Below are 24,138 nucleotides of genomic sequence, written 5' to 3' on the forward strand. Positions count from 1 at the left end.
TTTGGGGCATGACGAGATTATATAATTCAGGCATCAACGCGGGCTGTGTCTGTCCCGACACCGCATGTACATGGCTGCAGCACCATTGGCTTGTGCACAGTTCGCTCTCCTACACGGTAGGATAAATTTGACTTCTCTTATGCGAAGTTACCTTGAAATATATATATATATATTTATAGCTATGTACAGTATTTATATATATATTCCACAAGGCTCGTAGGGCCATCTGTCTGAGGCTTCCTAGCCCTCAAGTTGCTGGCCGGGTTGGGAGCGCTCTGATCTTCCCCCCAAAATTGATTTTTGCCCCACGACAGGCTGTCCCAGAGCTGATGCTTTCTCCTGCCCCGGAGGGCTCTGAAATCTGCCTGGCCGTGGTGACGCCGCTGGGTGTCAAACCTCTGGCTCCAGCACGGGCCGATGCTACAACGGGGCCTTTGCGTTTAAATTAGTTTTGTCTAATAAATAAAACCAATTAGCGGCAGGTTACCGGGGGCTTAAATGGAGCTGGGGGGAGGCAGGACGAGGCAGAAACTGGGGCGTGATCCCCTTTTCTTCCCGCCCCGGCTGGTTCTTGGCGTCATTTGGAAGCAAAATGCAGCTGCGGCGTGGTGGGCTAGCCCGGCTTCCGTTCCCTCGGGCCCTGCCTCCCCGCAGATCGTAACAGGCCGAGCGGGAAAGGAGGCGGCTGGTTGACAGCGTGGCCCCCGCAGCTTTTTATGGGGGGGGGGGTGTGGATGTGGTGGCAGGGGGTCTGGGGGACATGTTCTGCGCCCGCCCCATGGTCTTGAAGCTCGGGCGTTAGGAGGGGACGTGTGCTGGATGCATGTTAAAAAAAAGGCTCTTTTAGATGCAAAACTACAAATCCAGGGGGCGGAGGGCAGGACCTTTCGCCCGGCCGCTGCCGATTGTTCTCCCCTCCCCCACCCCGGAGCCGCGGATGGGGGCTCAGGGGGCGCCGGCAAGCAGTGCCCCCCCACCCCCCTGGCTCATGCTGGCGGGGTCAGTACTTGAACTGGGCGGCCGGCTTGATAGGGGACGAGGGCATGAAGAGCAGCTTGGGGGGCACGTCGGGCTTCATGGAGGCCGATCTCTTGATGCCGCCGGGCCTGGGCAGCGAGCTCTGGAAGACGCCGTGCCCTTCGAGGGGTACCTGGGTGCCCGTGGAGTGCATGCGGGTCAGGAGCGCGGGGGGCGGGTGCTGCCGGACTGCCTGGCTCAGGCTGTGCTGCCGGGAGATAAGCCCCCCGCCCACCGCTAGGTTCATCAGCTTCTGCGCCGAGCACAGCGAGTGCCTCTGCGACGGGTGCCTGGGCGGCGGCTGCTTCTCCAGGCAGGACTGCGGCGTGACGTCGGGGGGAACGTCCAGCCTCCGGGGCAAGCTGTCCCTGGGGAGGGTGGAGGAGCTGTAATAGGGGGCGCTCTCGGTGTCTGGGATCTTGGGCTGCACCCTGTTGGCGAAGGACATGGCCGCGTGGGGGCTGATGGCCGGCTGATGGCTCAGCAGTTTCTTCGGGGAGCCGCTAGCTTCGTGGAGGTGTTTCAGCAGCTCCTCCAATGTCGTCACCTCCACCCCTTTGGGCAGGTAGCACTGGGAGTGGCGCACTAGCACCCGCTCCGCGTTGGGGATCTTCTTTTCATCTGGGTAGCCGGTCAGCGACGGGTCGTAGCCCTGGAGGTTGCTAGGCAGCACCATGGCGCCGGGGAACTGGAATACCTGGGTGCCGGAGACGGGGCCGGGGAACAGGTGGCCCTTGCCTTGCGACTCCTTGGCATTGTTGCAGTTCTGGTTCTTCTCCCATTGGTTCCTGATGGCCTTCATGTTCTTCATGGGCAGCTCCGGGGTGGACTCAGGCGTGGGCAAACCGGACAGCTCCGGGTGCTCCTTCACGCCGGCCTTGGCCGTTCCGTTGTGCGGCTCCTTCTCACTGGGCAGCAGCGTGGTGTACAGTTTCGGAGAGGAGGCTTCTGTCAGCCCATCCTTGGACGGGTTGTCCAGCAGCCCGTTCATCTTAGCCAAGCTCCGCAGGGACAGGGGGCGCTGGATTGTGTTCTCAGGGTCCTTGCTGACGTGCTTGGTCTTCTGGAACACGTGGCTGCAGTAGCAGGAGACGAACAAACCGGAAAAGAAGGCCCCAAGGACGAATGACACAAAGACGCAGCCGATGAGGAAGGTGAAATGGACGCTCTTGGAGCCGTCTTCGCTTTCGGATTCCTGCCGCACGCCTAGAAACACAACACACACACACAAAGAGAGAGTTAGACGGGAGGTTAATCCATCAACATCCTCAAGAGTCTCAGAAGAATTGGCTGGGGCAGGAATGTCCTTTTCGTGGGCTGGAGCTGAGTAAAATACCCTTCCCAGGTCGGGGCCCATTTTGGAGAGTCCGGAGACGTTAGCTCACGGCGTCTTTTCTCTCTTGTTTTCTGTTCAGAATGAAATAGGGACCAGCCAAGGAAATCCCCGAATTTGTGCTCCTGTTGAATAATCTCTGGGACTGCAGAAAGCAGCAATGACATGAGATGGGGAATGGAATTGGATGGCCAACATGGAGTCAATGAAGGTGCAACATGGAAGATTCCTGCCTGAAATAACTCCTTTGAGTTTGCCCAGGGGTGAAATCTGGTCCAGTGGCTGCTGTCCTGCATGGAAAGCTATGCCAGCTCTTTGGAGCTAGTGCGAAACTCCCAGGGTGCCCGGGGTGGGGGAGGGAGTGGGTTATTATTTCTAGCAATGGGCAAGCGAAGAAGGCCACCCGAAGGCCTCATTTGGGAGCAACTTCTTTAAAGTCAACAGAATCACAGTGATGGAATGAAGAGGAGATTCAGGCTGTGGGTTCAGATGAGCATCTGAAGGCCACAGTTTCAGGGGTGTTAAGAGCAGAAGGGACCATTAGATCATGCAGGTGGGCCTCCCATATGGCCACAGGCCAGATAATTTCACCCAGTTCCCCCTGGATTCGCCAAAACCTTGCGCTCGACTAAAGTTTTGGCTGTTGAGCCACGTCTTGGATGTTGCTTTGAACTTTGTGCTCACAAACAATATGGATGGAAATCTTGGGGGAACATGGGGGATGCTGAACAGTCCCTGCCTCTGGTGGGGGCAGAAATACTGCCGAGAGAAGATGAAAAACAGCAGCGGGGGGAGGCCTGAAGAACCCAAGTGGCTTCTGCTGGAGGTTGGGGTGATGGGTCCTCACCAGTTTACCCAGTTAGGGACGGTAACGTGTCAGCTTCCTGTGGGAAAATCCCTTGAAATTCAATCATCCTGTTAGCCGGGCCGCTGCAGCTGTTTCTGCTCCTTTATTCTTTTCCTCCCCTTTGCAAGCCGCTGAGGCATTATTCTAATGGCACTGTACGGGGGGAGCTGATTAATTTCAAAGCTGCGTGCTCCAAACAGGGAATGGAGCAGCCGAGCCCAAGGCAGCCAGAAGGCAGGCGGCTGCGGAGAGCAACGAGTGGCCTAAAGCGCAGAGTGGCAGGGAAAGCAATCAGGCTGCCTGATGGCTAATTGTGAAAGCTGGCAGCAGAGAGAGAGAGAGAGTTAAAGAGCAGACAGAGGAATGGAAAACTAGAGAAAAAAGAGAGCAGGAAACATGGACACGGAGAGAAAGGGAAAGGACCCTCCCCCACCCCACTCCCACTGGCTATCAGGCCAATAAGGGGCACTGAGGAGGGGGTCACCATTGGGCCCCAAGAAAGACATGGAGATAAGAGAAAAGAGGCAAGGAGATTAGGGGACAGAAAAAGAGAGAGAAAAGAGATTAGCTAGCTAGTTAGAGGGTGTGTATGGGGATAGATAGATAGATAGATAGATAGATGATGGGGTGTATGGGGAAAGATAGATAGAGGGGGTGTGGGGGGATAGATAGATAGATGGGGTGTATGGGGATAGATAGATAGATAAAGGGGGTGTATGGGGATAGATCGATAGATAGAGGGGATATGGGGATTGTTTGTCCATAGTTTGTCCACTGGCTTCCAAGGCCTTTGGCTTGGGCCGCTTTGTGTAACTTGCCCTGAGCCCCAGGCTGGCTGTGTGGCCCCTGTGGGTCTTTGCTGATTTAGCTCTTTCTGGGGGTGCAGGGTAGCAAAGGCAGATGGCGAGTGGGGCAGCAGGGAGGGACCTGGGGGATTTGACTGGTGGAGCAGCCACTGGGCCCGTCCCATCCCTGCAGCTTGTGGAGAGATCCATGCGGGTCCTGCTGGGACGATGGGTGTAGGGAAGGGAGGGTTCAGGACTCAGAGGCAGGAGAAACCCTCAAGCTGCAGAGCATAATCCAGCCACCCCTCCTGGGGTCAGGAGGGAGCATTCCCTGGGGGCAGGTTCTCCCATCACTGCAGGATCCTGGCAGCTTCCTCTGATGCAGCTGGTACCAGCCACTGGACAAGAGGAGATTGCTGTTGGCCGGAGCCCCGTCCTGACCCACCCCGGAGATTCCCATGGGAAGGCAGGAGGGGAACAGAGCCCAGGGACCCAGCTGGGGCCATGGGGGTCAGCGGCAGGGCTGTGCTGTTTTGCAGTCATCCCAAAGGGCATGTGATGAGCACAGGTCTGTCCTGAAACGGCGCAAGACACCAGGGCGCTGCGCAGGCCAGGCTGATGGCATAGAAGCAGCGCCCTGCCCAGCCCTCCCCAGCCACGAGGGACGAATCACACTCCATGCAGTTAGTAATTAAAGGAGAAGCATTTGTGCCACTGGGGAACTGAAGCTGCAGGGCGAGCTGGTCAGCTGGCCGTGGCAGTAAAGCGTGTGCGGGTGACAGCGGCAAGCAACGCGTTCCATGCAGCAGCAACGGCGGTGCTGGGGGAAGATGCCCATGTGGAGGGGCTAGCGCATGACACAGGATCGGGGGCCCCTACCCCGAGTACTCACGCTCACCCAACAGCTGATCAGTTGACCAAGAGAACAAAGGGCCATGATCCATGTTTCGGTCTCCTAAAAATATCCTCTTTTCCAGACGCAGTACCCTCCAGTGGAATCCAGGAGTCCTGGATTCCAGACCTCCACACTAACCATGAGGCCCCATGTCCTCCCAAAGCCAGGAAAGGAACCCAGGAGTCCTGGCTTTTATTCCCTTGCTCTTACAACTAGGAAACACTTCCTCTTGGTGCCATGAACAGAACTCCAGGGTCCCGACTGCCAGTCCCCAACCTCTCGAATGGAACCCAGGTGTCCTGACTCCGCCTCCCAAGCTCCAGCAGGGTTCAGATGAACCGTGGCGGGATTGCAACACTAAGTCATGTGGGCGTGCGTAGTCTCCCACAGCTCGGCCAGACTATTGGCATTTTATGTTAGCCACAGGGGTCAGGAAAAAAGGCACCATCTTCCCATTCATGCCTTGACTTTTTCAAGTACGACACGAGAAATGAAAGAGACGGGAGGGGGCTGATTATTGTGACCGGGTACAAAACCCTGAGAGTCAAGGGAAAAAACGATTTTTTCCATTAAAAAAAAAAGGGTAATAAAGTATCCATGGAAACGGGCCATTTCTTTCTACTCGGGCGGGGAGAGTTGGACATCTGTAGATCTTTTATCCAGGCAGCCGGGAGGGAAGGGGGACTGGAACTGGGTCAGTCCGGCATCTGCCAAAGGCAAAAGTCTCCCCAGGGCGAAGCCATCAAAACAGCTTCTTTGCACCCGAGCTTTTGGGAGTTAAAACCCCCAACCCAGCCCCTGCTGAAATCCGCCTTTCCACTGGGCTGAGGCATCAATCTTAAAAATCCCAGAAGAGGGGGAAGGGGAGAAGGCTGGAAGAGAACTGGATTTCTTTTCCTTTCTTCTTTTTTTTTTTTTGGTTGTTTTTTAGCTCCATCGAGCAGGAATTTGCTCCCTGGCTGGGAAAACACCAAAGCGCCACATCAGAGGCTGGAACCGGTCCACAATCCACCCCACAACCCCTTCGCCACCGACTTTTAACCCACTGGTACCTAGGAACCCTGCAGCTCCAATGCCTTTCATTTTAGGGGATTTTATTGTATCCTTTGCCCTATGCTTAAAGGGGGAGACACAAGGGGTCACAGTTGTTAACTGAGCTGGGTCGCACACGTTAAGTGCTCTTACCACAGCTGCAGCTCCCAGCTTATGAGAGCCCCCTCCACTGCTTTCGCTGCCCTCCCTCCTGCCCCGGCTGGGTGCTGCTCGCTTTACAAAAGCCAAGCCATGCGAGGCCTTTAAAGAAAAGACAGCGGATCCCTTTAATCCGCTGCGGTTCGCCGTGGGGAGCAAGGGGCAGGACTGCTGGACGCGGGGACCCTCTTCGTTTTGTTAAAAATGGGAGCTTGACGAATGACACAGGAAATCCGCGTCTGTGCACAACCAATCTGTTATTCAGCCAAAGTTCAAGGGAATCCGTGCTTTCAAAGTCCCTTGGGGGCTGAACCCCTCCTTTGGCTGTTCAGTTCAGCCCTGCAGCTGGGAGAGCGCAATTACTAGCACAAGATGGTTTTTAACGAGTGTTCCCCAGCCCGCTGGCAGCAAGCGGTATGGAGCCGAGCTCGTCTCCCCGTGCCACGAGGGGCCAGATCCTCAGCTGGTGGAAATGGGCATCGCTCCATCGGAGTCAACCGTGCTACATAACCTGAGGATCTGGCCCATTGACTCCAAAGGAGCGACGCCCGTTCACCCCAGCTGAGAATCTGACCCCATGGACATGTCCAGCCTCAGGGAGAGGTATAGGGGTGGGGTGGGGTGACGAAGTGGGACTGTTCTTAATGTTTTCCTCAGTTTCCCCTATGCAGTTCTTAAGTATCTAGGTGGTGGGATAAGGGTGTATGGTTGCTGCAGAGCAAAGGGCTGGGGTACATAAATGCCCGACACTCTGTCTCCTAGCAACGGATGGCCTGGGCCCCTCCTCTGCAAAGGTGCCAACTGAAGGTGTTGAAGACAAAGAGATCAGGTGACCTCCTGGCCTGGGAAAGAGAAAAAGCCCAGAGAAGGAGGGGCTGAGCGGGGGTTGGAGTTTGGAGCTAGCTGGGGACTGGAAGGGAGGACAGACGGGGGTCTGCCTCGCTTGGCCCCAGAATGGACCCGGCAGAGGGGTCCCATTCGCTGGACCTACAAGCTCTGTTTTAGACCATGTTACTGTCATCTAATAAACCTCTGTTTTACTGGCTGGCTGAGAGTCACGTCTGACTGCAAAGTGGGGGGGGTGCAGAACCCTTTGGCTTCCCCAGGACCCCGCCGGGGCGGACTCGTTGTGGGACGCACACGGAGGGGCATATGCTGAATGCTCCCAGGAGAGACCCAGGAGGTGAAGCCATGTGAGCTTCTTGCCCTGAAGACGGTCTGCTCTGAGGGAGAGGAGGCTCCCCAAAGTCCTGACTGGCTTTGTGGGGAGCAGTTCCAGAGCATCGCCCGGGGACTCCATGACAGGTGGGGGGAATACTGTGGTTACCTTAGGCACGCTTGGCTTTCCGAGGCTGCGGTATGGGGCACCTCAGTCTGCCCTGGGACCTGCCATTTCCAGCTCTGATTTATTTCCCGGGGCAGGGCCCTTTGCTCGCACGCGGGAGAGCCGGTGCCGCCCATCTGCGCCGCGGAGTCTGTCCCGGCACGGCTTACGGGGGGAAGCCACTGGGGCTGCGTGGCTGGGCAGGGGAACGTGGAGGGGAACTGGTGTCTCAGACTGGACGTTACAGTCTGGGCATCAGGCTAATGTCTGGTCTACATGGCTGTTAAACAGCTGCTGCGTTCCACCCCAGAGGTGGCTGCATGCTAGTGGTGAGTGAATGGGTCCTATATAAACAATTGCTGCGTTCCACCCCAGAGGTGATTGCATGTTAGTGAGTGGATGAGCCCTATATAAAGAGCTGCTGTGTTCCACCCCAGAGGTGGCTGCATGCTAGTGGTGAGTGGATGAGCTCTATATAAAGAGCTGCTGTGTTCCACCCCAGAGGCAGCTGCATGTCAGAGGGGGGCTGAAGTAAAGAGAGCTGTAGCAGTAAGGTCACTTTCAGAGGCTTTGAGAGGTTTTGGTTATTAACAACACCGGGCTCTGCTCAGTCGCCCCGGAATGGCACCAAACACCCTCCTCCTCTTGCTGCAGAAGGCCCTTGAGTCGGGCCCAGGCCCCGCTCTGGGAAAGGCTCCCCAGGAGCCGCTCTATTCGCCTGGCTCTGGGAGCAGTGACAACAGCTGGTCCTCGACTGACTCCTGGTTAGAAGGTCACATCAGGGACAATACCCTGGGGCACCCCTCTCAGGGCTCCCGCCCTGCTGACTTAGAAGGGATCAGACACCGTGCCCATGCAGAACTGCTCACCCCGCTGCTCCGGCCCTGGCAGCCCCTGCTCACATGAATTCAGCCTCATGGGTGCCCTGCGAGGGAGAGGCGTCCAGGGTCACAGTCAGTTCTCCGCTCGGCCCATGGCTTACACCTGGGACGGATTCGGCCCATTTCCCTCACTTGATGGTCGGGGAAGCGAAGGTGCAGAGGGCGGCAGAGGCCAGGCCACACCCTGAGTCAGGGCTTGTTCACATGGGAACGTTATCCTGGTGTCAGGGCTCGTCCACACGACGGATGCTAGCGCGGCCCAGCGATGGCGCTGTAGTCCCGTAGTGCGGACGCTTCTTACAGCGGCAGACGGAGTTTCCCCGTTGCTGTAGGAACCAGCCGCGGCGTGGAGGACTGTGGATTTTTCACCCCCCTGAGCTATGTCGACCTGCATTTTACATGTAGCCCAGGTGTGAATTCAAATCATGCTAGCTATAACCGACAGGGGGACACTTTATCCCAGGACGAGGGGCTTTTTTTCCGGCTTAGCATAATCCCTGTCCAAAGTGATAGATGCCAAGCCTAAAAGAGATACAGGCTTCCGGGGTCTCTCTAGTGGTTTAAATACTCATCTTATCTCATACTGGTATAACTTTCTCATACAGCCAAGTAGTCAGCAAGAGAATCCAGGCGTCCTGGCTCCCCATCCCCTGCTCTAACCACTAGACCACACTCCTCTCCCAGAACCAAGACTGGAACCCAGGAGCCCCTTCTGCGCTAACCACTAGAGACCACTGCCTGCCTGCAAGCTGGGAACAGACGCCAGGACTCGTGACTACATTTATCGGTTTTAACCCCTAGCGAAAACTCTCCTCCCAGAGCCAATAGAACCCAGGAGTCCTGCATCCAGTCCCGTGCGCTAACCGTTAGCTCACAACCCCACCACTGATTTTCCAGGCAGTATATATCGGGGGGGTAAGGGGGGTGTGATGAGTCGTTTTTTCTGAGAGGTGGGGGAGGTTCCCCTGAAATCGTCCCCTCTGATCCTCCAGTACCCCGCTGGGTCGGAGACTTTATCCAGGGCTCGGAGCTGCCAGCAATCGGTGGGCTTCCCCCTGCCCATCCTGGTGCCACTGCTGACTGGATAAGGCCAGACAAGCCTTTCATCTGCGGGGGGGGGGGGGGGGGGGGGAGATAATCTGGCTGCTTTTCGCGACCCATTTCCGCTCACTCCAGAGCCTGCTTCCGAGCGCTGGCTGCAATTTGACGGTTATTTTCTCGCCTTCCCTCCTGCCAGGAGCAGCGCCGTCTCGCTGCTTGGCTTTGGTTTTATAGCTTGTTGTGTGTCTGGCTGGTTTTTTTAAACAGACATTAGTCCTAATGCCCCAATCAGCTTGGCTTTTAAAAGCCATTTCGGCTCTGGCCCTTCAGCTGTCTCCCAGGCAAAAGGCATCCGTGCCTTCCCTCTCCAAAGGGGTGGGCTCATTTTCTTCTCTTCGGCATGTGAGTTCTGCAGAAGGGATGGACTGACAGCGCTGGAGCCTGTCGTACCTCAAGCCTCAGGTGGGGGAAGGCATCAGAGTTCCACCGTCTTCGAGCCAGGACTCCTGGGTTCTGCTCTGAGGTTAGATGGCTCCTTCCCTGTTGGCACTAAGGGAGCAGCAGCAAGTGCCAAGCGCTCGCTCTGAGTTCAGAGGGCAGGACACTGGGGCAGCGGGGCCAATGGTCCCACTGACTGCAGCATGGACACCGGGCAGATCCTGGTTCTAACCACCTCCCACCCAGCGCCTGGAACAGAACCCAGGAGTCCTACTCGTGCTGGGGACAGGGGGTGGGACTGGCTCTGCTACGGATTCCCTCTGGGACCCTGGGCAAGTCCCGGCCTCTCTTTGGGCCTGTTTCCCCATCATGACACTGGCTCTGCTGTGTATGGCCTGGGGGATCGAGGGGAGACGAGCTAAGGATGAGCTGCTCCGTGACACACACATGTATGCACCGCTCACCACACGGGTGCACACCTCCCACCGACACACACACACACACACACACACACACACACACACACACACACAGAGCGCCCTGTGCACACGCCTCACACACACAGAGCACCCTGTGCACATGCCTCACACACACACATAGCACCCTGTGCACACGCCTCACACACACACAGAGCACCTTGTGCACACACCTCACACACACACACACACAGAGCACCCTGTGCACACGCCCCGCACAGCACCCTGTGCACACACCTCACACACACACAAACACACACACACAGCACTCTGTGCACACGCCTCACACACACACAGCACCCTGTGCAAACGCCCCCCACAGCACCCTGTGCACACGCCTCACACACAGCACCCTGTGCAAACGCCCCCCACAGCACCCTGTGCACATGCCTCACACACACACACAAACATACAGCACCCTGTGCAAACACCCCCCCACAGCACCCTATGCACACACACACACACACACACACAGAGCACCCTGTGCACATGCCTGACACACACAGAGCGCACCTGGTGCACACACCTCACACACACAGAGCACCCTGTGCAGACATCCCCCCCACAGCACTCTGTGCACATGCCTCGCGCACACACACACACACACACACACACACACACACACACACCACCTGGTGCACACGCCTCACACACACACAACACTCAGTGCACACACCTCACACACACACAAACACACATCACCCTGTGCAAATGCCCCCCCACAGCACCCTGTGCACACACCTCACACACACACACACAGAGCACCCTGTGCACGTACCTCACACACACAACACCCTGTGCACCCCCGCTTCTCCCCCCCCCCCCCCCCCCCCCCCCCCGGTTCACATAGCTCTCTCTCTTTCTCACACACAGAGCACTATAGCCGGGTGGGAACTCTCTCTCCTGACCCATGACAATATTCAGGATTTCAGAACGACCCGTGTGGCCTGGGGCTAACCCCGCGCCCTTTTGCCATTCTTCACGAAAACCCAGCCAGCTAGAGCGGCCCCGCCCCTCCCCAGAACAGCCAGCAGCCCAGGAATCGGGGCTGTCGCCTGGGATGCAGGAGTCCTAGGTTCAGAGCAGGGATCTCCCCGTGCCAGATGACAGCGGTGGGCACCGGGCGATTGGCTCCTCTGGGGCGGGAGGCTCTCTCACTCTAGGTATTTCTCTCCCCCAGCAAGTGAAATCCCAGCCTGGCCCAGAGAACGTCCCGCGCAAACTTGCAAAAAGTTTCAGTTTCTGATGGAAAACCTGCTGCGTCACCTAATCCCCGCCCCGGTCCAGCAGCATCCCCGCCTGTGGTGGCGTTCACCGCCCCCCCTGCAGCATCCAGGGACATGACACTGGGCTAGATGGGCCCTGAGTCCAGCCCCACACCGCTCTCATACCCTGACCCCCGATCCTGTCCCTCTCCTTGCACACCAGGGGTTATGCACTGCCCCCCCCCCCCCCCCCCCCCACAACGAACACCACTGAATGGGAAAGAGCTGGTTATTCTCCGCTTGCAAACAGGTGCCATGCTCCCGCGGGTTAATCCTCGCTCTGGGGAACCGCAGCCGTCACAGCCCCGGGGCTTGAGTTAATGGTGCTGGCGACAGCCCGTCGTGCAGCTCCGCGCGGGCACATCCCCTCTTACCCTGAGTGTTTACAGCCACGCGTAAGGTGGAGCGTGGGTCCCCGGCGCCAGGGGCGGGCCGGGCGTCTCGGGCCGTGCCCGCCTGGGTACGGCCCGTGGGCGCCGGGAAGGGCGCGGCACTGGCGGTGGGACCCGCGGGTCGGACTTGCCCTGCGTTACCGGCGACAAAGAAAAACGTCAGGGGGACGCAGCAGGCTGGTGATGGCAGCATGAGCCTGCACCCTTGCGGGATCCAGGTAGGGGTCCCCCTCCAACCTGCTGGAGGGCTGGATCACCCCCCTCCACCTACTGCATTATCACCAGTGACTCCCAGTGCCGGCACAAGGGGCCAGAGGCCAGCGGCAAACCAGGTAGCCCAGCACCCCCTGCTGGATGGTAAAATACCCCCTCCTGGATCCATCCCACTGGTGGCTGCAACAGGAGTCCTACAGACCAATGCTGGCTCTGCACAGAGCATACGCAAGGAGAGCTTCCCTGCCCCCCTGCCCATGGGCCTGGGCCCTGCCCTGGAGAGACCCCCCTTGAGGGAGCGGGAAGGAGGAGCTCACTCGCTGGGCTCCATTCAGTCCTGGCCCCATTGATCACTGCAGGGTGGGCCTAGGTGCAGAGAGCCCAGGGCTGGGCTATCAGGGGCTGCGGGTCGGGATTGAGGGGCACCGGCAGAGCTGTGGGGGGAGGGCAGAGCTGGGCTAGCAGGGGGCTGCGGGTCGGGATTGAGGGGCACCGGCAGAGCTGTGGGGGGAGGGAAGAGCTGGGCTAGTAGCGGGCTGCGGGTCGGGATTGAGGGGCACTGGCAGAGCTGTGGGGAGCCCAGGGCTGGGCTAGCAGGGGGCTGCGGGTCGGGATTGAGGGGCACCGGCAGAGCTGTGGGGAGCCCAGGGCTGGGACAGCAGGGGGCTGCGGGTCGGGATTGAGGGGCACCGGCAGAGCTGTGGGGGGAGGGCAGGGCTGGGCTAGCAGGGGGCTGCGGGTCGGGATTGAGGGGCACTGGCAGAGCTGTTGGGGGAGGGCAGAGCTGGGCTAGCAGGGGGCTGCGGGTCGGGATTGAGGGGCACCGGCAGAGCTGTGGGGAGCCCAGGGCTGAGCTAGCAGGGGGCTGCGGGTCGGGATTGAGGGGCACTGGCAGAGCTGTGGGGGGAGGGCAGAGCTGGGTTAGCAGGGGGCTGCGGGTCGGGATTGAGGGGCACTGGCAGAGCTGTGGGGGGAGGGCAGAGCTGGGATAGGAGGGGGCTGCGGGTCGGGATTGAGGGGCACCGGCAGAGCTGTGGGGAGCCCAGGGCTGGGCTAGCAGGGGGCTGCGGGTCGGGATTGAGGGGCACCGGCAGAGCTGTGGGGAGCCCAGGGCTGGGCTAGCAGGGCGCTGCGGGTCGGGATTGAGGGGCACCGGCAGAGCTGTGGGGAGCCCAGGGCTGGGCTAGCAGGGGGCTGCGGGTCGGGATTGAGGGGCACCGGCAGAGCTGTGGGGAGCCCAGGGCTGGGACAGCAGGGGGCTGCAGGTCGGGATTGAGGGGCACCGGCAGAGCTGTGGGGGGAGGGCAGGGCTGGGTTAGCAGGGGGCTGCGGGTCGGGATTGAGGGGCACCGGCAGAGCTGTGGGGAGCCCAGGGCTGGGCTAGCAGGGCGCTGCGGGTCGGGATTGAGGGGCACCGGCAGAGCTGTGGGGAGCCCAGGGCTGGGCTAGCAGGGGGCTGCGGGTCGGGATTGAGGGGCACCGGCAGAGCTGTGGGGAGCCCAGGGCTGGGACAGCAGGGGGCTGCGGGTCGGGATTGAGGGGCACCGGCAGAGCTGTGGGTGGGGTGGGGGAAAGCCCAGCACTGCCCAGGAGGAACTTGCAGGGCACCTGCGCATGCCGTGCCCGGCTCCGTTTACAGAGCAGCCGGCGTGGGCCCTACGCTCAGAGCCTGGGCCCAGCACCTCACTTGCTACGGCGCCGCGTGGCCGGCCCTGTGTCCTCAGCCCCAGTCCAGAGGGGTGAGAAGATGAGAAAGAGAGAAACCAACCCCGCACTCTGCCCCATGCCGCGGCTCTTTGTGACGCTCCAAAGGACAGATTCAGCCCCCACCCCATGCCAGGGGGCATCGCCCGCCGCAATCTAACCCCTCTCTTCAATAAACCCAGCTGCCCCTTCCTGGCTGCTTTCGAACAGTGACCACGCACGCAGCCATCTGGCCCTGCTTTCTCCTCCAGACCTCACCCTTGGGGAGGACAGGTCGGGTCCTGGCTGCCTGGGGGCTACGAGGAATTCTGCTGCTGCCCACAGAACCAGGATCTGGCCCCGCTGTATTCACAGCACGACCTTAGGGGTGAGAGCCGTCATGGCGGGGCCTGACTCGAGCTGTGCAGCACGGCCGGTGAGGGAGCCATTGGGTTCCCAACCTCTCTCCAGAGCTCTGGGGATCAGTGGCTCCGTCCCTGCCCTGGCAGAGAGGGCTGCGGGACATTCTGAGTGACGATGAGCAGAGATGGCGGGTGGGGTGATGAGAGGTGACAGGGTTAGCAATGGCGGCTAGGGGACCCGGTTAGTGTCGGTGTGGATGGTGACAGACTAGCAACGCAACTCCTGGCACCCATGGAGGGCACCCTCTGCCCTCTCTCCATTTTGCCACCTTGCCAAGCCTCACTGGCTGGTGAACATTTTGTCTGGGCGTGGTCGGGCCTGGTGGGAGCCATCTTTGGACACCAGGCTTCAGCAGACCCAGACTCCCAGAGCAGGAGACACCCGGCCTGGCCCTGAGGGAGCTTATCGCTGTCCCAATAGGATGGTGAGGGGGATTCGTGGAGGGTGTTACCCTTACCCAACAGGAAGCAATGGTGGTACTGCAGACAAGGGGGTCCTGGCCAGTGCCACAATGCTAATACTCTGGGGGGTCAGGGGATTCCCAACATGGCACCCTCATGGAGTAACCCAACATGGCGTCACCAAGGGGCATCCCAACATGGCGTCCCCATGAGGTGGTCCAATGTGGCGTCCCCATGAGGTCTCATAACATGGCCTCACAACATGGCCTCCAGCTGAGGTGTTCCAACATGGCATCACCATGAGGTGTCCCAACATGGGGTCCCAATATGGTGTCCCCATGAGATGTCCCAGTGTAATGTCCCAACATGGTATCCCCCTGAGGTTCCCCAACATGGCGTTGCCAAAGGTTATCCCCATGAGATGCCCCAACATGACATCCCAATATAGAGTCCTCATGGGGCATCCCAACATGGGCTGTCTCACTGTCCTGTCCCCATAGGCTGTCTCAATACGGCGTCCCAGCATGGTGTGCTCATGGGACGTCCCGATGTTGGGGTCTCAGTGGAACTGGGACAAGCCCTCTGTGTTGTAACGCACCCTCAAACTCTCCCCGGCCCCGGGGTGGGGGATGAGAGCAGAACTGCGATGAATAGTAAACCATGTAGGGCCCGTCCCTCCCCGGGGCTTTGGGGGGAGACGTCACAGAGGGTTGGGGGTGAGGGATCTGGGGGGCAGCAGGGTTGGCGGGAGGGTGAAAGCGAGGGAGGGGTTCACTGACCATATGATGAGTCACTGGCACTGTTGTGATTCCCCGTGGAGGTCACGGCGTCTACGGAAAGGAGAAGAGAGAGGGAGCTAGATATCAACAATGAACCAAGTGGGGAGAGGGGGCAGGAACGGGGAGACTGCAGCAGAGCTGGGGGGAATGTCAAGGTGGAAAACTACAGGGCAGGGGAGGGGGAGTTCAGGGATTCATCCAACCAGGCCAGCACCTGCTCCCTGCGTCTGAGTGACGCTGCTAAGGGTCTGGGTGGGTCCCAGCATTCCCAGCCTGGGAGGCCTGGACCTCGGTTTGCAAACTGGGGCCCTTGTGGGTTCAGTTCATGGGGCTTTTAGCAAGAACTGCCCCCATGGTCACAGCTCTGGGTCGCCACCAGGTGGGAACCAGAGCCCAGGAGGTGACAGGCCCCACGCTACCAGCACCCTAGAAAGGCAAGTCCCCATAGCCCATTCCTAGCTCCCCTTAGCCAGCCAGTGCCCTGGCCTGGGCCCAGCTCGGTACTAGCCTCCTAGCAGCGAAAGGCCCCATACCCCCTTCCTTGCCTCCCGGATCTCTCCAGTCCCCCCGGATGGAAACACGAGGATTTCCCCCCCTTGAATCCAGCTCCAAATTTTGCATCTCTCCACAACAGGCAGGACCCGGCCCCCCGCCGGCCCCACACCTGCGATATGACAGGGGGCTGCAAACCAGATGGGAATTTTTCCTTTTCGCAATTTAAAGAGGCTCAATGATGAAGAAACCATGATGGCTACTGCCTCCTCCTCTTTCCTCAGATGAAGTTCACGCTCCCACACAACAGCTATTCGCCCGCCGCCAGGCTGTCAGAGCCGGGCCTCCGGGGGCACACGGCCACTTTTGTTCTGCTTGGCCAGGGCTGTTTTATGGGCAGCCCGGGATGCTGACTCATCCCGTTTCTCCTCCGCGGAGACCCCCAGCACTTCCTGCCCCTGCAGCTGCCGCTGCTGGGGGGAGGCGGCCCTGGCCCCACTTACCTTGACAGCTTCCCGGCTGCTTGGCTGCGTTCTCAACATCTTGTTCGAATCCGGCCCTGGAAGGAAACCAAGGGAGACCGCGGTGAAGGAGCCTGTCGCCTCGATTAGACCCTCTGCTCGTTAATCGGGGCTCCAAGAAAATGATACAGAGATAAACCTAGAGGCACGGGACCCCCTCCCCCGAAGCAGCCCCCCCGAACCCCAGCCGTCGCTCTGCTCGGAGGAGCCTGACGTAATGTCTTCCCTTGGCTGGTTAGTTGGGTTGATGTCAGATGCAATTTACCGCATGGATGTTTAGGGTCTTAGACGCGTGGCAAAGGTAGGAGGGAGTCGGGGGGAAAGCAGGGAAGGCCATCAGGAAGGAGCTAGAGTGAAGAAACCAGGAGATCTGGAATTCAGGTGACAGGCGGTTAGGAGAGGGCTCTTCCACCCTGCCCCCTACAACCTGGGCTCGGAGGCAAATGAGGCTCAATAAAAGGACCCCCCCCACACTGCTCTCGTTCACACTATCACCCCCGCCCCCAACCCTTCTGGATGCAGGGTCACCACATGGCAGAGCCGGGCTGCTCCCAGGTCCACACTCCCCCCCCCCAGCATTAAGGTTTCCACTTCGCAAACAACATCCAGCCTGTGGCTGCAATGGGCTAGTGGGGTCATAAAACACCCCATATGGAACAGCCAGTGTCTCCACGGAAGTGTGATGTAGTGGTTAGAGCGGGGGGACTTGGCGTCAGGACGCCTGGGTTCTGCTCCTGGTTTGGGAAGGGGAGTGGTGCCCAGTTGTTAGAGAAAAGGGAACTTGGAATCAACACTCCTGCATTCGAGTCTCTCCATTCATTCCAGGCTCTCATGCCTCAGTTTCCCCATCTGTGAGATAGGGGCGCTTGCCTAGACCTATCTCTTTTGGGGCTTACAGAACAGGTGAGATGGAGCGTGACCCACACTGAGAGATGTTCAGCTCAGAAGGCTTCACCCTCATCATCTAGTTTGACCTCCTGGCTGTCTGCCAGCCATAGGACTTCCCTGAATTAATTCCTAGTCCGAGTTGAACGCAAGCAGGTCTTTTAGAAAAGCAGCTGGTCTTGATCTGTAAAGGTCCAGCGAAGGAGAGTTCCTGGCGCCGCTAGGTCATTAGCAGGGCCAATGGTTAATAACCCTCGCTGTTAATGTGTCTAGCTTGACCTCCCGGCTGTCAGGTCGTGTTGGATGGAAGAGCCCTCTATTATCAAATTTCTGTTCTCCTCTAGGTACCGCTAGACTGTGATCAAGTCAACCCTCAATCTGCTCTTTGTTAAGCTAAACAGATTGAGCTCCTTAAGTCTCTCACTATAAGGTTTTCCAATCCTCAATCTCGTGGCTCTTCTCTGACCCCTCTGCAAGAGGGAGGGAGTGTACATAAGACAGGGACACAATGAGGGGTGGGATCCAGGTGGCCCCTGACCAGACGACCGAAGGCCGGGTGGACCTGATCTGAGAGCATGGCATAGCTACCTGGCACACAGAGTCACAACACCTGGTTTACACTAGGTCGACCCAACTATGGGACCGCTCAGGGGTGTGACCGATGTGGTTCAGACTTTGCTAGACCCATGGAAGAATTCTCCCTCCGACCTAGCTACTGCTTCTCGGGGAGGCGGATTAACGACAAGGATGGGAGCACCGCCGATGTCGATACGGAAGCATTTCACCGTAAACCATCTAACACCCATTGCGCAGTATGATCCCAGGAACTGACAAACCCGCAACCTTGATTTCTGTCCTTCCCCCACTATCAAACCGCTCGGACCCTTTCCAGAGCCGACCAGACAATCCCCTTTCGAGGCGCAGAAATGTATTGTCCTTCTGCCTGGGATGGAAGCCAAGCCTCTCTGACTGTTTTTGCCAAAGAGAGGAGTTAAAATGTCCAAGGATGTGAGGCCAATGGCCGGGGCCGGGGGAGTCCCTGCTCTGCCTGGGTCAAAGCTGAATTTTTTGACCCGGAGCACGCTGCTCCAGGCCACAGAACACGCCTCTCTCCCTGCTCCAAAAACCGCTTCGTCGCAGCCTGTCTCAAAACATTTCAGCTTCCGTGAAATTTCAGTTCATAAAATAGGTTCCTACCAGCTTCCCCTTCCTCCTCTCCACCCGGCCCCGCACGGGCTGGGTTTCAACGGTTCCTTTCTAACACCCAGATCTGGCGGGTTTCCCAAGGCAGGCCGAGGACCCAGGAGTCCGGGGGCCGCAGGAGCTGACGTGGCTGAACCCAGCTGCCTGTGTAGCCGGGGAGCAGGGGTTTGTCCCGAGCTCTCTCAGGGATGGAGCCTTTCGTGCCTCCCCCACTAGGCGCCCTGTTCTGCAGCTTCAGAAGGCGGCATGCTGGGGAGCCCTCTGGCTAGAGCCACTGCGTCTCCGTCTCTGTGCGTGTTCCCAGGCATAACCGAACCCAGAGCCCAATATTCCCCGGGCAGCTGTTCCCCAGCACAAGTTCCTAATCAAATGCAGCTGGGAGGCACGGCTGTACTGCCGCCGAGCTCCATACACCCTAGGAGCCGGTTTATTTGTGCTGCGGCCCTAATGAGGCTAATTACAGGTTTCGTGCCCTGTGGTTCTCTCATGGTCCCCACGCAGGTGTCTTCTCCAGCAGAGGGCGCTCTGGAGCACACGCCTACTGGGTCCTGGCCAGCCAGGGTGATAGAGGAACCGGGAATCGAAGGGAACGGCTGACACGGCAGGGCCCGAGGGAAGTTGCTGCATGGACACATGCACAATGCTCCCGGATGGGCACACGGCTAGCTCTGCCGTGGCACGGCGGCACTCAGCTTGCTTCTGCAATACGCCCGCTTAGCGCCTACGACTCTGTCTCCCTCTAATGGTCAGCCTGGCAACTGCACCAGCTCACAGAGAAAGGCGCCACTGCCCCCAGAGGGGTGGAGCGAGGCAGCTTTGTGCATTACACTTCCCAAGGGGACCCAGCCGCTGGGCATTCCCAGGAGGGTGGGGCTGGGGAAGGGGAGCTCTGCTAACCATCTTTGCCAGCACATGGGCCTCACTGTCACCCTGGGGACTCAGCTTGGGGAGAGCTATCCGTGCAATCTGTACTGCCGAGCTCCGTGGGATAGGAGCCGATTCAGACGGTGCAAGAGCGACGCGAACTGAGCCCGAGAGTTGGCAGTGGCAGAGAGGCCGACCCCGCCGACCGGAGACGCAGAGGAGGGACCCTGTGTGAAGGAGACAGACGCAGAGCGGTGGGAGAGGACAGGAGAATCTGAGCGGGACTCTGCTGCCCTGAAGTGGGGGTGAAAGGCCAGTGTCCTGATTTGACTGGTGCGAATGAGCACACACCAGGTGGGCAATGTGTAACAGGCTCAGGGAGTGGTGCAGTCGGCGGGGCAGGGCAGCTAGTCAGGGACATACGGTAAATTCTTCCATCCCCCAGCTGAGTTGTGTCAGGGCACATTTGAAACCCGTATCTGGTTTACTTCAACAGCCGTCCCTTGTGCTGGGCGCAGACACTGACCGGGGGCTGCAGACCCCTGGGAAATCCCCCGCCCCTCCCAATCTCTAACCAGAGCCACTCACCTGATTTCTTGTCCAAAAGCCACACACGCTCCCGGCCGGAGCCAGACACAGTATGGATCGCGGGAGGCCAAGCAGCTCCTGTGGTGGATTGGGAAGCAGATCAGACACAGAAATGCAGGGCTGGATGGAACCTTGACAGGTCAGCTGATCCAATCCCCTGCACCGAGGCAGGACTAAATATTATCTAGACCATCCCTGACAGGGTTTGTCCAACCTGCTCTTAAAAACCTCCAATGACGAGATTCCGAAACCACCCTAAGTAATTTATTTGAATGCTTAACTATCCTTAAAGTTAGGAAGTTTTTCCTAATGGCTGACCTAAATCTCCCTAGCTGCAATTTAAGCCCATTACTTCTTATCCTATCCTCAGGGGCTCAGGAGAATAATTTATCACCCTCCTCTTTATCACAACCTGTTACCGACTTGAAGGCTGTTATCATGTCCCCGACTCGGTCTTCTCTTCTCCAGACTAAACAAACCCAATTTTTCTAATCTTTCCTCGCAGGTCAAGCTTTCTAGACCTTTAATCATTTTTGTCGCTCTCCTCTGGACTTTCTCCAATTTGTCCACATCTTTCCCGAAGCGTGGCGCCCAGAACTGGACACAATACTCCAGGTGAGACCTTATCAGCGCCGAGTAGAGCGGAAGAATTACTTCTCGTGTCTTGCTTACAACCCTCCTGCTAATACAGCCCAGAATGATGTTCGCTTTTTTTGCCACAGTGTTATATTGTTGACTCATATTTAGTTTGTGATCCGTTATAACCCCCAGATCCCTTTCTGCAGTCCTACTTCCTAGGCAGTCATTTCCCATTTTGTATGTGTGCAACTGATTGTTCCTTCCGAAGTGGAGTACTTTGTATTTGTCCTTATTGAATTTCATCCTATTTAATTCAAACCATTTCTCCACTTTGTCCAGATCATTTTGAATTTCTAATCCTGTCCCCGAAAGCGCTTTCAACCTCTCCCAGCTTGGCACGGTCCACAGACTTTATAAGTGTACTCGCTGTGCCATTATCCACATCTGTTATGAAGATATTGACTAGAACCAGAGCAAGGAGAGATCCCGGTGGGACCCCACTCGATATGTCCCTCCAGCTTGACTGCGACCTCCAGCTTGACTACTCTCAGAGTACACTTTTCCAGCCTGTTGTGCAGATGAGTAGAGTCATCTCTAAGCTATATTTCTCTAGTTCAGTTACGAGACGGTCATGTGAGACAGTATCGAAAGCCTGACTGAGGTTGAGATATACCGCATCCACCGCTTCCCCCTATCCACAAGGCTTGTTATCCTATCAGTGAAGGGTATTAGGTTGGTTTGTCTTGACAAATCCATGTTGACCGTTACTTATCATCTTATTTTCTTCTAGGTCAGGGGTAGGCAACCTATGGCACGCGTGTCGAAGGCGGCACGCAAGCTGACTTTCAGTGGCTCTCACGCTGCCCGGGTCCTGGCCACCGGTCCGGGGGGCTCTGCATTTTAATTTAATGTTAAATAATAATAATAATGGAGATACCAAGTATCAGAGGGGTAGCCGTGTTAGTCTGAATCTGTAAAAAGCAACAGAAGGTCCTGTGGCACCTGATGGTGTTAAATTTGCAAATGAACTGGAGCTCAGCAGTGGAGTTCTGTTGGTTTCTCTTCTGGGCCTGTCTTGTAGCAGGAGGCTTCAAGACAGGCCCAGAAGAGAAACCAACAGAACTCCACTGGCCATCACCTACAGTCCTCAGCTTAAACCTCTCCAACGCATCATCAGTGATCTACAACTCATCCTGGACAATGATCCCTCACTTTCACAGACCTTGGGAGGCAGGCCAGTCCTCGCCCACAGACAACCTGCCAACCTTAAGCATATTCTCACCAGCAACCACACACCGCACCATAACAACTCTAACTCAGGAACCAACCCATGCAACAAACCTCGATGCCAACTCTGCCCACATATCTACACCAGCAACACCATCACAGGACCTAACCAAATCAGCTACAACATCACCGGTTCATTCACCTGCATGTCCACCAATGTTATATATGCCATCATATGCCAGCAATGCCCCTCTGCTATGTACATTGGCCAAACTGGACAGTCACTACGCAAGAGGATAAATGGACACAAGTCAGATATCAGGAATGGCAATATACAAAAACCTGTAGGAGAACACTTCAACCTCCCTGGCCACACAATAGCAGATGTTAAGGTAGCCATCTTACAGCAAAAAAACTTCAGGACCAGACTCCAAAGAGAAACTGCTGAGCTCCAGTTCATTTGCAAATTTGACACCATCAGATCAGGATTAAACAAAGACTGTGAATGGCTATCCAACTACAGAAGCAGTTTCTCCTCCCTTGGTGTTCACACCTCAACTGCTAGCAGAGCACCTCACCCTCCCTGATTGAACTAACCTCGTTATCTCCACACTGATTTATACCTGCCTCTGGAGATTTCCATTACTTGCATCTGAAGAAGTGAGGTTCTTACCCACGAAAGCTTATGCTCCCTACACTTCTGTTAGTCTCAATGGAGATACCCTATCTCCTAGAACTGGAAGGGACCTTGAAAGGTCATCGAGTCCAGCCCCCTGCCTTCACTAGCAGGACCAAGTACTGATTTTTGCCCCAGATCCCTAAGTGGCCCTCTCAAGGATTGAACTCACAACCCTGTGTTTAGCAGGCCTAGTTTAGTTCTATATTATAGACTTAGAGAAAGAGACCTTCTAAAAATGTTAAAATGTATTACTGGCACACGAAACCTTAAATGAGAGTGAATAAATGAAGACTCGGCACACCACTTCTGAAAGGTTGCCGACCCCTGTTCTAAGTGTTTGCAACTCGATTGCTTAATTATTTGCTCCATTATCTTTCCAGGTACCCCAGTTAAGCTGACTGGTCTGTAATTCCCTGGGTTGTCTTTAGTCTCCTTTTTACAGCTAGCTACTATGTTCGCCCTTTTCCAGTCCTCTGGGATCTCTCCCATCCTCCATGAGTTCTCAAAGATAGTCACTAACGGCTCACAGATCTCTTCAGCCATCTGCTTAAGTAATATGAACGGTAGCAGCCTGGTCGGGGCTAGCCAGCCTCATGCTCCAGGGCAAAATCAGATCATCCTCTGAGGGCCAGGAAGGAATCCCCCACTTCTGCCCCCAGGAGTAGTTAATGCTCATGTGGGGGGTGGCTACCTGCCTTCAAAACAGCTGGCATGGGACCCTGTCAGGAAACCAGACAAGATTGATCACGGGTGTGTTCTGGGGCCTGATTCTGCCTTCACTTATGGCCCGATCCAAGGCCAGTGAAGTCAGTGGGGGGACGTCCCTGGGTGTCAGATCAGACCTTGGTTTGATGCCCGTGTCAATGACGGACTGATCCCGGGACACGCGGGCGTGAGAGCAGGGCCAGGATGTCCAGCGTGTTCCTTTAGCTCCTCCCGCCCAGAGGGCCAGGGGGTGCCGCTGGGTCGGGCAGGCTGCACCGGGCGGGGGAACTACAAATGCGAGGCAGCGGGGAACTCCTAGGTTCTGGGCCCGGCTCCACTGTCTGCGTGACCCCTGTGCAATGAGGCGAATGGTACTGGGAGCCGCAGGGATTAGGCAGCTAAGAAGCGCTAAGGATTAGAGCGCCGAGCAGCAGTGACTAGCCCATGTGGAGAGGACGCAGCTGGTAACACGTGCTGCAGAGACACCAGCTCATCAGCTCCCTCCCCCCCCTCCCGGGGGCCACTTTCAGCCACGTAGAAAATGAGTCTCAGAGAGCAGAAGTGACCTGTCTGAGATCACACATATCACTGGCAGAGCTGGGAATGGGACCCAGGAGTCCTGGCTCCCTTCACCCTCCCCCACTCCAACCACTAGACCCCAGTCTCCTCCCAGAGCTGGGAATAGAACCCAGGAGTCCTGACTCCCTTCCCCCTGCCTCGCTCCAACCACTGGACAGGCCCCCATGCTTCTAATGCCAGCCCGGTTCTGCTTGTTATCCCCGCTCCTGACGACTCAGAGGGGGGTTGCTCAGGGCTTTGCTGGGGGCTTTTTATAGGTGGTTTTAATTGCCAGATAAAGGTCAGTGAGAGATTGCAGGGGGCTCTGGGTTTCTTGGAACTGGCTCGGGTCGGACATCTACACCTGTCGGGGCCGGGACACGGGCCAGGCAGGGGCACTGGGGGAGCCAATGGCTGATTACGGTGCAAACACACCCTACGCTCACACACACA

General features: G+C 57.4%; 1 protein-coding gene and 1 long non-coding RNA gene across 3 annotated transcripts in view; one reads left to right on the forward strand and one right to left on the reverse strand.

Annotated features, from left to right (window-relative positions):
• Window positions 1–24,138, reverse strand: part of SEMA6C (semaphorin 6C) — a 94,840-nt gene continuing 70,702 nt past the window's right edge. The window contains exons 16-20 of one of the 2 annotated variants that reach the window (XM_024107035.3): window positions 19,938–20,015; window positions 16,380–16,435; window positions 15,385–15,435; window positions 11,868–12,017; window positions 1–2,223 (exon numbers count right to left, since the gene is read on the reverse strand). In XM_024107035.3, coding sequence (XP_023962803.2) covers window positions 1,001–2,223; window positions 11,868–12,017; window positions 15,385–15,435; window positions 16,380–16,435; window positions 19,938–20,015 — 1,558 coding nt within the window. In that variant the 3' untranslated portion in view covers window positions 1–1,000. The remainder of the gene's footprint in view (window positions 2,224–11,867; window positions 12,018–15,384; window positions 15,436–16,379; window positions 16,436–19,937; window positions 20,016–24,138) is intronic. The other variant, XM_024107036.3, reaches the window with a different exon arrangement.
• Window positions 19,953–20,982, forward strand: LOC135976913 (uncharacterized). Its single transcript, XR_010594173.1, has 3 exons — window positions 19,953–20,076; window positions 20,443–20,552; window positions 20,856–20,982. It is a non-coding gene; the product is annotated as an uncharacterized LOC135976913 (long non-coding RNA).

This window comes from Chrysemys picta, chromosome 20 (assembly GCF_011386835.1).
Source record: "Chrysemys picta bellii isolate R12L10 chromosome 20, ASM1138683v2, whole genome shotgun sequence".
Taxonomy (NCBI): domain Eukaryota; kingdom Metazoa; phylum Chordata; order Testudines; family Emydidae; genus Chrysemys; species Chrysemys picta.